At 36.9% G+C, this 17,145-nt stretch overlaps 2 protein-coding genes across 2 annotated transcripts in view; one reads left to right on the top strand and one right to left on the bottom strand.

Annotated features, from left to right (window-relative positions):
* Positions 1-17,145, top strand: part of ASB4 (ankyrin repeat and SOCS box containing 4) — a 363,721-nt gene that overhangs the window by 246,244 nt on the left and 100,332 nt on the right. The window lies entirely within an intron of this gene.
* On the bottom strand, positions 2,897-16,006 carry PDK4 (pyruvate dehydrogenase kinase 4). Its single transcript, XM_079932602.1, has 11 exons — positions 15,051-16,006; positions 13,884-14,025; positions 12,630-12,701; positions 11,684-11,868; positions 11,429-11,515; positions 10,894-10,971; positions 9,286-9,362; positions 6,968-7,066; positions 6,657-6,767; positions 6,357-6,470; positions 2,897-5,168 (listed from the first exon to the last, which is right to left on the bottom strand). The coding sequence occupies exons 1-11, from the start codon at positions 15,163-15,165 to the stop codon at positions 5,025-5,027; spliced, it is 1,224 nt and encodes a 407-aa protein (XP_079788728.1). The 5' UTR covers positions 15,166-16,006; the 3' UTR covers positions 2,897-5,024.

The raw sequence follows: 17,145 nt of genomic DNA, 5'->3' as shown, positions 1-17,145 counted from the left end.
TCATCACTGTTAATGTATTTAAAAAACTTTTATTCATTCATTCATTCATTCAGTTATGTGAGAGTTCATTTTTTCCCTTACAGTTTTATTGAGATATAATTGACATACAGTACTGCATAAGTTTAAGGTGTACAGCATAATGATTTGACCTATATACATCATGAAATAATTACCACAATAAGTTTAGTAAACATCCATCATTTCATATAAATGTAAAATTAAAGAAATAATGTTTTTGCTTGTTATGAGAATAGATTCAGAGAATTTAGAATTAAAAGTGTCTTCCTTAAGCACTAGAATTCATTTAGTTATTTCACGTAGGTAGAAGAGAAAACTGGGACTCAAATAGGTAAAGAGAATTGCCTAAGAATATGGTATAAGTTTTTCATTTTTGTTTTCAAATTTTTATTTCATTTTCAGGTCACAGAGCTATAATTTCAAACATATTTTGTTATTCTTAAAAGTGAATTTAAAAGAAAAATACTGAGTTAAGGGCAATTCTGCCAAATACCGAAGTGTATTTTGGGGGCTAGAAACACATTAAAGGGCATAGTTTTAATGGAATTGATAAAATAAACTCAAGACTTTGCCATTTAATAGGCTATTTGTCTTATATGTTAAAGCATCCTTTTACATTTATGGAAAATAATATGCTCATAAATAATTCCTAGCAACCAGTTTGTGTTATTTTCATTACATTGAATAATAGCAGTAAACATGAGAATGATGTCTTTTAATCTGCTGATAAACTTTATTATTTCATTGCTGTATTTATCACTAAGACAGTTCACATCATTTTCACATCATTTAATAGATTCAACATGTTTTCAAGGCTACTGACATTTCTGTTGATTTTGAGTGGCTTTTTATGTTTATTTGCACTTTAGTAGGAACTGAAAAATCTCATTAAAAGACAGTTGCTCATTTCCATTAAGAGGCCATGAAATATGAATGGTGATATTTTTTTCATCTGAGTCCAAGGTGAACAAGAAGGAATAATACTAATAAAATCTGAAATACCAACCCATTTGCTCAAGAAATTTCATTAGTTAGTTATAACTTTTATCCATTATTTAATTTCTTCTGAAATATGTGATAATTTTTAATGGCCAAAGGCCACCAATGTAGAGCTACTTTAAACAAGCTCAGTTGCAGTTTTTCTGGCTTGGAAAAATATTCCAGAGTTTCTGCCATGTTGTAAAACTTTTTGAATACCATTTAAAGCATAAAATCTTATAAAATTTGATGTATGTTTGTTTAACACAGAGTTCCCATCTGCTTTTAAACGCAGGGATGCTGTTCTAAAGGCAGAGGTTTATTTTTGTGTTTATTCATGTATCCATCCAGGAGATGTTTATTGAGTGCCTAAGTAACTGTGATGCAAGGTAAAAAGTGAAAAAATCCCCTAAAAGATATATGGATAGCATGTTAATGGAGATAGAAGCCTACTGCTCTAAGTGTTCATGGTGGAGGGTTGGGGACCTCTTACATAAGCTCCTGTGAAATTATGAAAATTCCTCAATACTTTGATCAAGACAGACCAAAGTGACCTGGAGATTTCATATACATTTGCAGTGTTATTACACATCTAAGTGTAAGTACTGTACCTAAAAGCATAGTAGTAGAATAAAGAAATTATAAGGCCAATGCTTAAACTACTAGGTCACAATAATCTCTCTTTGCACATGTTATTGTAGTTAAGATCAAATGCTCTTACCATTTCGAGCCAAATTTGAAATTTGGGAGAAATGGTGTAAAGACAGTTTTAATGAAAATTCAGCCAACTTTGTTGAACTTGAAAATTTGTATCCTTTGGGGGTATACACATTGAGTCGAAAAGATGTACATGTCCATAAATGGAGAATTGTGGGACTTGAAGTCTTACAGTTTTTGTGGAAATGGGGATGAAGGTTCTGAGCCCGGGGCACATGCTAACCCCCTACCTCCCAAATTGCTTAATTCAAGGGAACTGTATAGCTAATCCCGTGTGTGTAGGTATGTGTGTGCTCTTGGGCTTCCTTTAGACAGTGCAGTACTTCCTTGACAGAAGAAGAAATGAAGGTAGTCAAGTGAACAAGCATGTCATTGCTGAAGGGCTGAAGGGCTTCAGTATAGGTTCTTTAGGGTCTAATGCCATAGTTGATGGCATTTTTTATTTACATATGATTATTCTGACAAGATTTTAGAATTTAGTTATGACAAACTTATTCCACTAATTTTATTTTATTCTAATTGCTTTTCTTTCTTCCCTCCCTCCCTCCTTCCCTTCCTTTCTTCCTTCCTCCCTCCATTCCTTTTATATTTGTTTTTTTGCAAAACTTTGCAATAAGGGCATTATGGAGGTAGGCAGAGAATGTTGTCTAATGATAAAGTAGGATTAAATTAGTAAAGAAAGACAGTGTGAAGATAGCAAAGATAAAACATGTCACCACTTAATTTAGTACTTCCTATCCTATTTCTACCCTATTATTATTCAGATATTTAATCTAGAAATTGTTTGGGAACCTAAATTATCTAGGTAATTATTTTGATACTCCACTGTATTTGCTATGTAAATACAGTCACTAAGTGAGACTCTTAAGTAAATTTACCAAAAAAAAATGTAGAGAGTGCATGCATTGGAAAAACAATTCTTGAATTTATTCATGTAGATAAACACACATTGTACTATGTGTTATTGGAGCATAACCAAGAGAGCAAAGGAGAACCAGAAATTTCTGGAATGCTATAAAGTATCTTTTGTTTAAAAATTAAGATTTTAAGGTTTTGTTTTTTAAAGGCTATACCCCATATGTAGCTAAATTAGACTTGGTGTAAAGTGAGGAAAAACTTTACCTCAAATTCTTCTTAGTACTTTCCATTAATTTGAGAAAAGAACTTTAAAAAAGATTACATCTACCATTATAATAAAAAATATTTATTATAAAAATTGTCACATTTCTCTGTACATAACCTAGACACAAAAACACAATTTATACATTAATAATTTAAGTGGGCCTGAACATTCAGTTTCCATCCACTAGGATCCTAAAGTTCTTCCACAGATTTCACAAATACCAATGTGGACTATTTCTATTTTATAGAACTCCATTTACACAGTTGATGTTATTGAGATACCAACATTTCTTTTTCTCTTGTGTTTTAAAGGTAGTTCACAGTGTTTGAGTTAACTATTAATCAACTGCTTTAATCTTTGGTAAATACAAGAATTTACGTGCAAAAATGTTTAAATTTTTGAAAAGTCAGATAACCTATTGCAAATAGTTCTGTGTAATCAATAAATGCATGAGCCAGAGTCTCACCATCAAGAAAAGTCACTTCCAGGACCTGTGATGATAACACCTGAAATCCACAGCAAATAGTTTGAGGCTTTTATGGCCACTACCAGAAGCACCACACCACTAGGCCATGAGAAAATTAAACACAAATGTTAAATTCAACATACAGACAGTGCTGATTATTTTACAAAACAGGAAGTGCTAGTTTTTTCGATATCCCGGTTTAAAACATCAGTTTGACACAGAAGAGTTTATTATCTCATAAAAGCCTATTATCTTGCAAGAGTGAGAGAACCATTTAAAGAAGCCATACTGTTTTGAAAGACACCAATTCATTCTCTCGCAAATAATTTATCCATGATAATATGGGTCATTTCTTGAAATAATTTGTGGGGAATATAGCAAGATGCTTGCCTTCTGCTTCCCTCTCTCCTTCCTTCCCATCTTTCTTCCCTCCCTTCCTTCCTACTTTCCTTTGTTTTTTTCATTTCTTCTCTAAGAGGAATGTGCTAGACTGCCCCCATCAACCTGCATATTATACTTGAACTCCCCCAAAGTTCCATATGCATTCCAGCTTTCATGCATTAGCTCTCATTCACAATGATTCACAAATGAAAGCATCAGCATCGATAGCATGAAAACCTCTTACTTGCAGGCTATTTGTTAAAAATACTCTAAGAAGTATTTAAATTCTAATGTTCTTGAGCTGTTTGTTAATTACAAATTTTTATCAGACATGTTAATGGTGAAGTGTACAGAATATAATTAAATATATAAAAAATACATCTTTTTAAGCCTAGAAAATAGATGCCTTTGGATTACCACCACTGCAGTGTGGAGAACAGCCCTTCCTACTGAGTTAGGTTCTGAATGCATGATTTCTTTCCCTAACACTGGTTTTTCCAATCTACTTCTGTTTCATTTATAAACAAAGCAAGGTGAGATTTTGCTATCACTTTGGTAATTCTTCTCTCCCTCCAACCGCCAATGTCCTGAAATCAGTGCGTATTTTAAAATTCAACCAAGACAAGGCACCTGGCAATAAGTGTTCACTTCTTATTTGAGGTGTGAACAGGAAAAGCAGCATAATAAAGGCACTGTATTTATCAGAAGGGGCTTTCTTCTGAGTTTTTACATAGGCCCATGCCTTGGCTGCAACTCAGAATAAAATGTGTTGGCTCATTCCTCCTCATTCAAAGTAAGTGTTATTTCAGTCACTGGCTTTTCATCTCTAGAGTGCATAGATATATATGAAATGTATGTTTACATACATTTCTAATCATATAGTATAAAATAAGCCCTAGTCCTTTGAGTGATAGGAAAGTACTGGTACACTGACACTTGATAATCCATAAATACCAGTATCTTATAACATCAACCAGTGGCCTAAAATATCAGTCATTGAAACTGCTAGCCTACATCTTCACTTCTCACTCTTTCCCATTCTTGCTGATAAACAGATGGAAAACTGAGGCTTATTTCTTCTCCAGGATTTGATATAAACTCATACATTATTCTAAGTTAAGAGAATAAAGAGCTGGCCAGCCGTGAACTCCTGTAGTCCTGCACTGTGCTCGCCTGGGTCACAGAAAGGAGCTTTCTTCCTCTTCACATCAGTGTTCTGACCAAGGAGTTTTTGTTGCTGTTGTTTGTTTTTGAGAAAACAAGAGTTCACACGCAAACATTCAGGAAGCAGCACTGGCATAGACCCACTTTGATCCCTTAAAGCGTCCTGAGAGTCCCTCCTCACACAGCCACGTTTTCCTTTGCCAGGTTCTTTGGTTCCTTGCTTGGGATACACCAGTCACCAGCCTCGCTGCTCGTCTGATAATGTTTGAAGGCTGATTTGTTAAAGACTGGGAGTGTCTCTATAGACTCAGAAGATAAAGCCTGAAAGAAAGGGGAGAAAAAAATCAAGCCAAAGAAATTATTCATCACATAATTTGTACCTGAAGTGATTATTCAAAATAAATTCAGAGGTAAGTATTCAAACATTCAAATACATTCTTTTAATTGATTTACTAATAAGAGCACACCAGAGTCCATGGTATGCTAAGCACTGTATAAAAGAAAACTGAAAAATAAATATTATCTGCACCCCACAGGGGCTGAAATAATATATATACAGTTATAAATCAGGTAATAGTATTTGTGTTCAATAGTTACACATGTCCCTTGTTTAGATATTGCTGATGCCATAGAGTTGAATAGCAACAGGCAAATAGGTTTTCCAGGCAAAACCTTTGTATGTGTGATAAAGTGAGAGTCCTAACCTGATACTATTGATCTATTAAAATCTGATACTATAAATCTATAATATGTTAACCTTTTCCAATACTTGGAAGACATTTTTACTATTTAAGAAATGAATAACTATTTCAGGTGTTCTAAGACCATGCGGCAAATGGTCCCATTTTCCCTTGCACAAAAATGGGAGCCTAGAAGCTTAATGTTTTAGTTGTTAATAACTGTGAATATCTTTTCATTTGAAATAGTTGGCAAATGATTAACAGCATCAGGACAGTGACCTTAAATAAATTGAGGCTTTATCAGAAATGGAAAAAACATGTACCAAATTTTAAAGTTTAAACAGGAAATGCCAGGCACCCCACTGATAGCTTCTGAGCAGTCAGCTTTCCTCTCCCTGGATTTCTAACAAGGTCAGCTTAAGGTCTTGAGTATCTTGATATCAGTTGTTTTCTAGGCTGAAATATTATTAGCATATATGTATTTCCCACAAGTCCAAGTAAAACAAAAGTATAGCTATTCTTAAAGATGCCAATAGGATTTGCCTTAGAAAATTCAAATGAGCATCTCCTCACTCAGAAACTAATGCACTTCTTGGGAAACAATTTTGCTTCACTGAGGCAAGTAGCCTGGCCCACTTCCTTTTTGATACGTTACCACATTAAATATTAAATAATACATCTACACATACCAAATAGAAAATATAATGACTTGTGGTCATTATTTGCACTAACTCAGTTTGGGTATTCACTGTGGACCGTAGAACTCAGGGCTGTAAAAGAAGCAGTCTTTTCAGAAATATGATTTTTTTTAATTGGATTTAAAGGATACCTTTAAGTAGATGACAGCATCAGTTCCATATCCTGGCAAAGAGTAGAGATTTAGATCTCCTTGAAAGTACTTGGCATAGAGACGAGAAATCGGCAAGCCATAACCAAAACCAGCCTAGAAGGGAAAGATCAGTTATTGACAAAGTGGTGAACATGATCATAGGAATACAAAATGCTTTCTCACAACCCCCATGCCCAATTTAACTAAATTGATTAACTTGCCTAAATACTTCCTTGTAATCCTTGCTCTACATTTAGAAGTAGGTGGCTGGGATGAATTTAGCCATATAATTGGTCTTACCAAAGGAGCATTCCGGGAATTATCCATTACAGGCGTTGGTGCAGTGGAGTACGTGTAACTAAAGAGCCGGTCAATGATCCTCAGGGGAACACCACCTCCTCTATCTGAAATCTTAAACAAACAAACCAGTCATCAGAGCTACACATTAAAAACAATACACATTTGTTTATATAAAAATGTCTTTCCTTCATTTAAAAGTCACCTGGTGTACATGACTTTGATCTACTGTTCAAAGCAGAGAGCTTTATTATTATTGACTCTTTAAAAAATTCTCTTAAGAAAGACTCAAAAGAAAAACAGAGAATGGTTACCTTAATTGTAAGATCTTCTTTTCCCAAGACAACGATCACCTCAATTGGTGTCAGGGAAGGCCAATTTTCCTGGTGTTCAACTGTGGCCCTCATTGCATTCTAAAGAAAACAAAACCGTAAGGAATTCAATGGCAGGAGGATGAGGGACAGTAAATAACTGTTTTTTATGTTTAAAATGAAAGCAGCACAGAGGGTAATTCAAAGTTCTTATTTTATTTTTTTAAGTTAGTAGTAAAATAGCTCTGTAAATAGCCATTTATGATTGTGTCATGCAGGAGGTATAATGAAAAATATTCATTTACCATGTAATATAGCTACTGGGAGTAATGTCTAATGGAAAAACAATTCTGCTAGCTGTCAAGTTCTTATTTGTAAGCTTAATTTAAATGTAGAAATTGGTTTTTATAGTCCATTTCCTGGCTTTCTCTTTTCTGACTTTCCATTACATTTTACATCTAAGCACCAAAGACTATTACATAACAAATAACAGTGAATCATTGAACCAATTTATTGGCTTTTATAAAATTTGCTGGGAAAAGGTTGTTACTATTTAAAAGGATAGTAAATAATTCTAAATTAAATTTCAATTTGCGTTTGATTATCATCTTAACTTTTACCAATGATGGCAAAATAACTATGAGTTGGACCATTCAATTTAAAAGTAAATCAACAAAAAAGCATCTTTTGTCCTTTAACAGAGAAGAAGCTCAAACAAGTTTTCAGATAAGTAGATGAATCTCATACAGATAAAGTTTTGGTTTATTTTACCCATTTTCCTCTCTACCCTTCTTCTGATAGGTTATCTGCTTTCTGGTTTCTACATAATAATGTTAAGCTCTAAGCATTAGCTGAAGAGAAATGTTTGTAGTACAATCACTACCTCGTTGCATTAACGTTACAATAAGTTAGGAAACAGTAGGTTCTGGGAAGAGTTACATCAGAATTAGAAGAGGATTTCACTTTTTTTTTTTTTTTCTGCTGTACGCGGACCTCTCACTGTTGTGGCCTCTCCTGCTGCAGAGCACAGGCTCCGGATGCGCAGGCCCAGCGGCCATGGCTCACGGGCCCAGCCGATCCGCGGTACGTGGGATCCTCCCAGACCGGGGCACGAACCCGCGTCCCCTGCGTCGGCAGGCGAACTCTCAACCACTGCGCCACCAGGGAAGCCCGATTTCACTTTTTTTGACGACTTCCTCCTCTCCAGTCCAGGGGACTCTTAGAAACCATCACAAAGCTTCAAGTGTTTTTTCTGTCTTTTGGTGCAAGTACAGCGTTTCAGTTTGGGCTTAGAACCTGGGACAGGATTTGATTCTTAGTACCTGGCTGTCCCAGACCAGTAACATCCACATCCTCTAGGAGCTTGTTAGAAATGCAGATTCTCAGGTCAAGAGTATCAAAATCTCTGGGACAGGCGTAAGAATCTGTGTTGTGAAAGCTCTCTAGGTGATTCTAATGCACACTAGCATTTGAGAAGCCCTACCCTACTGTTTTGCTATGGAAGGTGTGGACCATGGATCAGCAGCATCGCCTGTTAGCTTATGAGAAGTTACTAATCTCAGGCCCAATTCCAGACCTACTGAATCAGAATGTGAATTTTAACAAAACCCCCAGGTGATTCATATGCACATTAAAGTAGATCACTGAAGGAACTGACTGTCCTTTGAGTATATTCTAGTCATAGGTTGGGACCCTGCCACCTCCAGTAATTCTGGACCTGAACCTCTGGATTTAGAGTTGGACCGGCCTATGGGGATGGAGATAACAAGGCCTCAGTCACTGAAGCATTCACCCCACGACCTCCCTTAATGAATGCATGAATGACTAGTGCTTTGTTGGACACCTGAAAAAATAATGGGAACAGGGAGCATTGAGATATAGTGACTCATATTGTGCATTCTCAAATACATGTTGATGCTACAGGAACTGCATGTACCCTTTCAAACATTAACTGTAGCTTCTTTTTGTTAGGACACAGAAGCATGCCTGGGAGAAGATAGTGAGGCTCCTGTTTAGTAGGGAATGAAAAAGGGAATAAAAATGTAACCAGTTAACATTTAAAAAAAAAACAAAATTGAGGGCTTCCCTGGTGGCGCAGTGGTTGGGAGTCCGCCTGCTGATGCAGGGGACATGGGTTCATGCCCCGGTCTGGGGGGATCCCATATGCCGTGGAGCAGCTGGGCCCGTGAGCCGTGGCCGCTGGGCCTGCCCGTCCGGAGCCTGTGCTCCGCGACGGGAGAGGCCACAGCAGTGAGAGGCCCGCATACCGCAAAAAAAAAAACAAAAAAAAACAAAATTGCAATTATTGTGAAGTGTGTTACCTTGAATAGTTCAAAGAGCATATGATGAAGGTGAGACGAAACATACACAATATGAATTGGTTGGCCTGGAAATTTTCCTAGAAAAAATTAAGCTAATTTAGAACTGCTGAACAAATATTTCATTAAAATAAACTTTCATATCTATTTGATTAATATTTTAGATTTAAACAGAATTGGAATACTCCCCATCCTCCTCACTCTAAAGTCCTACCTTAGAAGCTTCCCTTTAAACAGTAAACACAACTGATTATTCTTGATTATTAATGATTATTCTTGATTTTTATCAACTAAACATAAAATCCCATAGGCTAAATATGCTTAAATTTCACCAAGAGGCTAAAGAAAATAGAAACAAAAACCTCATAATACTCTGAAAAGAAAAATAAAAGTATTATTCTTTGGTGTTCCAGGCCTTGGCAAAGTTTGAATCAGAAAACAAGGTCTGGCACAGTTCCCTCTTTATTTCATCAAACAGTTCAAGCAGTTTATCTGCAAGTATTATGCAACAATGCTGTTAATGCTTAAAAATATTTTTCAGTCTTTATTTGTACTCCTACTTCTGGTTTAGCAATCCATTACATTTCCCTATCCCCAATCCATGAGTTAAGCTACTCTTAATTTGAGCAACTTGATTTTAATTCTCATCACCAACAAACATTGTTCCTGTATAACTATTACTTGAAAAAGATGTTTACTTTGAGTTGAAAGGAAGCTATTCCAATTTCAGTGTACTGTCTTGCTTTGAGAAGCAGCTATGGGATAAGATAAAAATAGTGCCTTGCATTCATCCTGTAATTACTTCATTCAGTGTGGGAAGACCTTATCCTTTTAGGTACCCTAGAGTTGAAGCTATTGAAGTATGCTCTGCTTCCAAAACAGTGATATATACTTATAGTGAAAATTAAAAAAAAAAAATTGGTAAGAACATTTAACATGACATCTACCTTCTTAAATATTTAAGTGTACAATATAGTATTGTTAACTGTAGGAATGGTGTTATACAGCAGATCTCTAGAACTTACTCATCTTGCATAACTGAAATTTTATACCCACTGAACAGCAACTCCCCATCTCCCTGCTTCCTTCAGCCTCTGGCAACCACCATTCTACTCTCCGCTTCTATGAGCTTGACTATTTTTGATACCTCATATAAGTGCAATCACAAGTATTTGTCCTTCTATGACTGGCTTTTTTCTTATAGTGCAATTTAAAGTGTTTTTGTTTTCAGATCTGATAAGTAACCTCTTTAGGAGCATATCTCCACTACCAAGTGGTTCCTCCAAATCTGACCTCCTTATTCCTGTATTCTGTAGTAAGCAGTCTTTCTTTGATCAAAGATATTGAAACTTAGCTGCTACTCTAAATCCTAAATTATCTGTTCAAACCATTCTTCTTTATGAATTTTCATTAGCAACTGAATATACTCAATTGGAACTTTCCAGTTGAGATAAAGAGAACCTTGGCTTCAAAAAAAAATGTGTACAAATTCTAGGCAAGTTCAGAAGGCAGAAAAGGAACACAGACATTGCTTTGTATTTACAAGAAGTAATCATACTGGGAGAACACTGAATTTTCCATAGATAAAAATATATTTAATTTATAGCTTACCATTCACTTGTGTGAGCTTTAATTCTGGAGATGTTAAATAATACTGATTACAAAGCATCTTGGAACACTCAAAGGCATCTGGAATGGAAGGTTTTTTTTCCATAATGATTAAGTGAATTTATGCCAAGTAAAATTTTCAAGTGATCTTCAGTGTATACACTACCCTTAATCCAAAATATTCATTAGAGTACAAGTTTATGTGTATGGAAAAATTAATTTTTAATATTTTATTGAAGAAAATATGAACACAGTGCTTAAGTTATAGCTGTTGCTATAGGAATATGTGCACGTCAGATGTCAACTATAATCTATGAGAATATGGCACATTAGCTATTGACGTTTAGATTTTTTATAATATTATAAGTGAATATTTAAGCACTTGACTCTCAAAAACAAAGGACCTTCATTACAGTATTTATAAAGACATAAACGGAGCACTCTGAATAGCAATTCACTCAGAGTCACCTCAACAGTAGATGTGTCAATCAGATAATGTACATTTTCAATAAGGGAAATGCAGAAACCTAGAAATTACCTTGGACCACTGCTGCCACATCACAGTTTGGATCAATGCTTCCAATGTGGCTTGGGTTTCCTGTCTGTAAGTCACTAAATATAAGGACTGTTGAAAAATAAAAACAAAGAATATTGTTATAAAAATCAGGATAATAATGATTAGAACTACCTCTGAGAAAGAACGTGATCCACCAAGTAGTGAAATACCTGCTTAGAGTATGGCTTGTATTCTACACCCATCTCTATATATCATGACCATGATGAACTAACTTACTGTGCTGGTTCATCAGCATCCGGGTAGAAATACGGTTCATGTAAAATCGATCCAAGAAATACTGAAGATTTTGATTGGTGGCTGGGTCAACTGTACAGGCATCTTTATACTCTAGGATTCCCTGTGCCATTGTAGGAACTACATTATGGTGTCTATTTCGAACTTCGATGAGAGTATCTACAAAACTAAGCCAAAACAGGTTCATGGTTAGTAGAAGTTCAAATAAGTTTCATTAATTTATATTTCTTAGATTACGTCAAAGAAGGTAAAGCCTTTCTCAAGTACCCATCCAAACAAATCAAATCATACAACGTTTGGACGAAGCTTTATTAAGACTCTCGCTACAGATTCTTTGACTACAGTAGAGGAGATAGCTTCACAAACAGATTTATTTTGCTTCTAGCTTACATGTAAAATATCAGCTCTATGAGTGGTAGGTTCACTCCAGTTGTTGACTAAGCTTTCTCTTTCAAAAAATAATTTAAAAAATAAGTACTATTTAAGATGACTCTAGAATGCCACTGTGAAAAAAACTTCAAATTTCTTGTAAGATTTAGAAAAGAGTTTTATTTCTCATTCTTATAGCTAGAGAGTGTCAATTACTCTGAAAGAAAATGTGTACTCTACAATGACACCAACGTGCATTGATATTATGTAACAGTAAATCCTTCTACAAATCTAATCATCATACTAAATTTAGAGTAAAAATAGATTTCCTTCTTTTAAAAAGTCCTCTACACTTTTCATCCTCAGCATCATTTCCAATGCCATAAGTCTCTATTGCTTTTAAAAAAAACCAACAAGCCAAAACTTGTCATTTGTAAGGGGGTAGTTATTTATTATTCAGGATACTATTATAAATTATCCTTTAAGTGAGGTCTGAAAAAAACCTGATGTTTAGAAATAGTCAAAGTTTTAGACACTTATTCTAATGCATAAAACTTACTCTGATAATGTTTTCTGGTCCTTTGGGCTTTTCTCGTGAAATTCCACCAACTCCATCAGGCTCTGAATATACCTGTAAAGCGACAGGTGGGCTTTAAGTTTTAAAATTGAATAGTCACTTACAAGTGGCTGAAAACAGATTGCTTTTTTCCAAATGATTTGAAGAGAGAACGTATTATGTTTAAAATTAAAACTTTCCTCCAAGACATTTGGAAAACATATGTCTGAGAAAAAAGAAAGCTACAAATTTAACCCTCAACTTGCTAACTTAAAATCTGTTTAACTATCCTAGATCACTATTCAGTTTTCTGTTTTGTTTGTCAAATGTCTTTATTTTCATAGCAAAAGCATTTAGAAATTACTTTTACAGAAAGGCTTCATATTTTTTTCCTCCTGTATTCATTCATAGGTGAATAGAAGTCTTGAAAGCAGCAGTAAATACTATGGATTGAATATGTTTCAGATTGCAATTGTTTAATGGGCGCATAATACATATATTTCTTAAATCAACAAACAAAAAGTTGTACAGTCAGTGGGTTAGGGTGAAGGTCTGGTGCATATCTGCCTCAGTGCATAACCTGGCTCTGTTCTCTGAAAATCTGCTCCTTTGGTTTACCTACCCTCTCTAAGTCAGTATCCTTATTTGCAAAAGGAGATAATTACTGACAGTGCTGGCTGTGTGCCTGGTACTGTTCTAAGTGCTTTTAAAATGGATTACCTCATTTAATTACACTCAGATATCCCTTTGAGACATATACTTTATTCTCCTCAATAATAGATGGGGGAATTGAGGCCTAGAGATAAGACACTAAGCAAGGATTCCACAACTAGGAAAAGAGGAAGGCATGATTTGATCCTGGGCCTGCTTTCTTAATTGGTTTGTAAGTAACAAAGATTAGGCCCTCTATAAGTAATAGTCATTTGTATCTATTTCTAGGACAGAATTCTTTTTGCAATATCAAACTGTCTTTTATTATTTTAAACACAAACTAATATTGTAACTGTCAATTATTTTTCATATTGCCTTCTAAAATTATATTGTGAAAGTATCTACTCTTTCAGGGTAAAAATGTCTGTTATAGCTTTATAACTGCCCTTATGATAACTTACCCTAAATTAATAGAAAATACATCTTTCAACGTATTTAAGCTTCAGACCACCTGTTTTCCAATTACGATGTTAATATATTGTAAGAATTCATACTCAGATAACTATCTTAAAACTAGAGATTGTTTCAGAATGGTTCACCACTTACCAGCTTTTAACTAGTTGCACTGAAGAGGTATTTACTAATCCTTCAGGGAGGATATAAATTTCCTTCAGGATATTGGCTAGCCTCACAGGCAACTCTTGTCTCAAAAACACAAAAGAGGTTCTTTCACATGCGTTTTCTGAACCTGTAATAAACAGCATCTATTTAGTTTTTGGAAAAAAGTATATCTAAATTATATATTTGAGTAGCATTAACTCGCCAATATTGAACACACATATATATATTACAAAATATTTAACCCTCAGTTGGGTAACTGCTTGTAGATAATTCAGGAGTAAGCATCTTCTTCTTTATTGTCTTTTTCTTTCTTTCTTTTTTAAAAAGTGACCAAATATGAGAATTATTGTTTTCTCTTTTTGATGAGGATTCACTTCCAAGAAGTCATAATATCCCAAGGCTCTTAGTATTCATAAAAGAATGCAGGATTTAGTCAAATCACAATGTCAGGGAGACAACATCCTTTGCAGAGTTCTAGATATGAAACTGTAGTGAAGGGAAAAGGGGAGGGGTGGGAGTCCTAATGTTTCCAGACTAGTGATAAATAATACCACATTTAAATCCTTGAAATTTTCTTCATAAGATTTGTGCAGAAAGTTTGTAAATATTTTCAGCAGTAATGCAAATATATAGATAACGTTAAAGCTAAAGAGACAAAGAAATCTTTGTTAGGAAATGTTAGGAATGCAGAGAGATGAACCCTGTGGAGGGGTGGAGGGTGGCTAAAGGATAAAATCTCGGTTAATTCAAAGCTACTTTATAATATTAGGAATCTTCTCCAAGAAGTACTATGCAGTGAAGGAGGGGATGAAGTTTCTAGTTCATTGTTAAATGGTGACTGAAAGCAAAAACTATTTTGACTGAAAACTTTGGAATAGAAAGGAAATAGAAATAGAAACAGAAACAGAATAGGAAAGATGAGCTCAAACCAACCAGCATCAGCGGGGCGGCAAGTGGCCTTGACCTGCAGGCACAAACTGTCAGAGAGAAGGCAAATCTAAGAAAGGCAAGGTGTGCTGGCTTCGAGGTTCCAGGGTTCAGCAGGAAAGCGCACCCCAGGTGTTTTAAGTAATGAGTCCAGCCCTCCCTACACCGGGTCTGAAAGTTAAGGCAGCTCCCCAGTCCCCGCCCGGGCTCTACGTCCCCGCTTACCGAAGTCCAGCAGCTGCTTCATGGACAGGGGGGACGGGCTGTAGCGCGAGAAATGCTCGACCTCGCGGGGTACCAGGGAGCCGGCGCTGCGCATCACGAAGCGTGCCGCCTTCATCTTGATGACCACCGTCCTGGCACGAGCTGGGGCTGGTGTGTGGGGTGAAGGCTGCGGGGAGCAGGACCTGGGGCTTTAGAAGGGGCGGGGCGCGTTCGGACGGGGAGAGCAGGTGGCTGGCAGGCTCGTGCTCCCCGGCCTGGGCTGAGGTTCGGGGGTGCTTCGCGGTGGAGGAATCGGGCAGTGAGTCGATGGAGCAGTAGGTAGCTTGAGACTCAAGTTCGTATCCTGTCACCACCCGCCGCCTCCCGAGGTTTTATTTGTTTCCCTGCACCCCCCCCCCCCCCCCGCATCCCCCGCCCGCGAAGCTCCAACCGGGAGGAGCCACTGGAACTTGGAGAGCTTCCTGAGCTTGGAGCCGCGCCCGTCAGCTCAGATAAAGAACTTTGGGCCCCGCCTCCAGGACGCGGAGGCCTGGCACCCGAAGCTGTGAGGGGTAAGGGGACACCAGGAAGCCAAAGCGGCCGTCAGGAGGTACGTGGGCTCAAGATTAGCCATTTGTGACAGGACCCCGGACAGCGTGGGCTGGGGCCAGCCCAGACTCGACCTTGTTTACACGCAAGAGGCTGTCTCAATGTCACGCATTCCAAGCCAGAAGCTGTTTCCAAGAATCTTGGCTCGGAGATGTCATTGGTTCGTGCTCGGAGCGGGGCTTTTACAGTAGCTAATCAGCTGCGTGCAGAAGTATGGGCTTCTCTGCCATTGGACAGCGAAAAGAATAAACAGCCTAGAGTCCTTACAGCGTTTTCTCCATCGATGAATAGCGCAAGTCGGGAACTGGAAGTTCCTTTTGCGGGGACTTGAGCAGCCCAAAGTACGTTTACTTTTTCTTGTGGCGATAAAAAGCCATCAGTTTGTTTCCTTCCGGTAATACATTCCCTCCATTAGGCTTAACTCTTTTAATTAAAAACAAGATTTAAAAGGGACTAATTTGTCAGTTTGACTTTTTTTCTCCAGAGAATTTGCTCACTCTGTCCTCCTGTATGAAACGTGCTTTATCCAAATCTTTGCTTAAGACATTATTTTATACCAGTAAATGTCCACCACAAACTATGTGCTGCAAGATATCTTTCCTGATTGCCTCTCCCTGTGCCTTCTTACAAATATGGATTTTGTCACTTAATGACATTATATTGTAGCTATTTATGTTCTTGTTTTGTCCCTTTCTGAACCTCTCCCCTGAAAGAGATCAGGTTTGGGACCATGTCTGATGCATCTTTCTGATTCCTACTCTGCTTTGTTGCTACTCAAGCTTAGTTGTGGAAACATGGGGAAAGTTCCAAATTGCATCTCCACTTGGAGATTGGTTTTGATACCACTATGATTTATATCTTTGTATTCTGAATCCTTTTTTACATATGTGCATAGCTCCATGAAACCACAACAAAAATGTTCAAGAAGTCAAAAGACTAAATAAAACTCTCTGATGAAGCAATTTAAGGTAAAAAATCCCTTCCTTTTTCTTTAATATATCCTAAGAACAGAAGTAAAAGAAAAGCATTCATTTGCTTTTCTTACCCTGCGTGTGGGATCTGGAATAGGCAAAAATATATATTACAAAGAATTCTACTCTTTAATCTGCAGAGGAAAGGCAATGGAAATGATGCATTATAAGCAGGTTTAATTTAGGAAAGCCCCATTGATCACTTGACCTGACTTCCCCCCCGCAGTGCTCCCGTATGTGTGGTGGGGTGATTAAAGATCAGGTGAAGCCATATGACGTTCATAGAGATAGCTAAGGGCTAAATGTGAACCGAGGTCACCAAACTTGTATGCATGTCATCCCATCCAACAATATTTAGCAGGTTATTCTCACAGTACGTTACATTCTTCTCTGTCATATGTCTATGACAGGAGCTGGCAACAGTTACGGTAACTGGGCTGGGATAGACAGATCAGGTTGTGTACCCAGTTGGCTAAGGTGCTGTGTATTACCGTGATTAGAATGTGACCTGGAAAGAGAGTTTCATTTCTATTCTC

The sequence above is a fragment of the Stenella coeruleoalba genome, assembly GCF_951394435.1.
Source record: "Stenella coeruleoalba genome assembly, chromosome: 9".
NCBI lineage: Eukaryota > Metazoa > Chordata > Mammalia > Artiodactyla > Delphinidae > Stenella > Stenella coeruleoalba.
Note: the sequence above shows the minus strand (reverse complement) of the source record. Positions and strands in the feature narration are given on the sequence as shown.

What these genes read in the sequence shown, in the direction of transcription:
- PDK4 (XM_079932602.1), bottom strand. Translation starts at nt 15,165, where the DNA reads ATGAAGGCGGCACGCTTCGTGATGCGCAGCGCCGGCTCCCTGGTACCC. An exon ending in TGTGGCAGCAGTGGTCCAAG is followed by an intron (nt 10,972 to 11,428) that starts GTAATTTCTAGG and finishes CTTCCATTCCAG; the next exon opens with ATGCCTTTGAGTGTTCCAAG. An exon ending in AAAGCTCACACAAGTGAATG is followed by an intron (nt 9,363 to 10,893) that starts GTAAGCTATAAA and finishes AATTTTTTCTAG; the next exon opens with GAAAATTTCCAGGCCAACCA.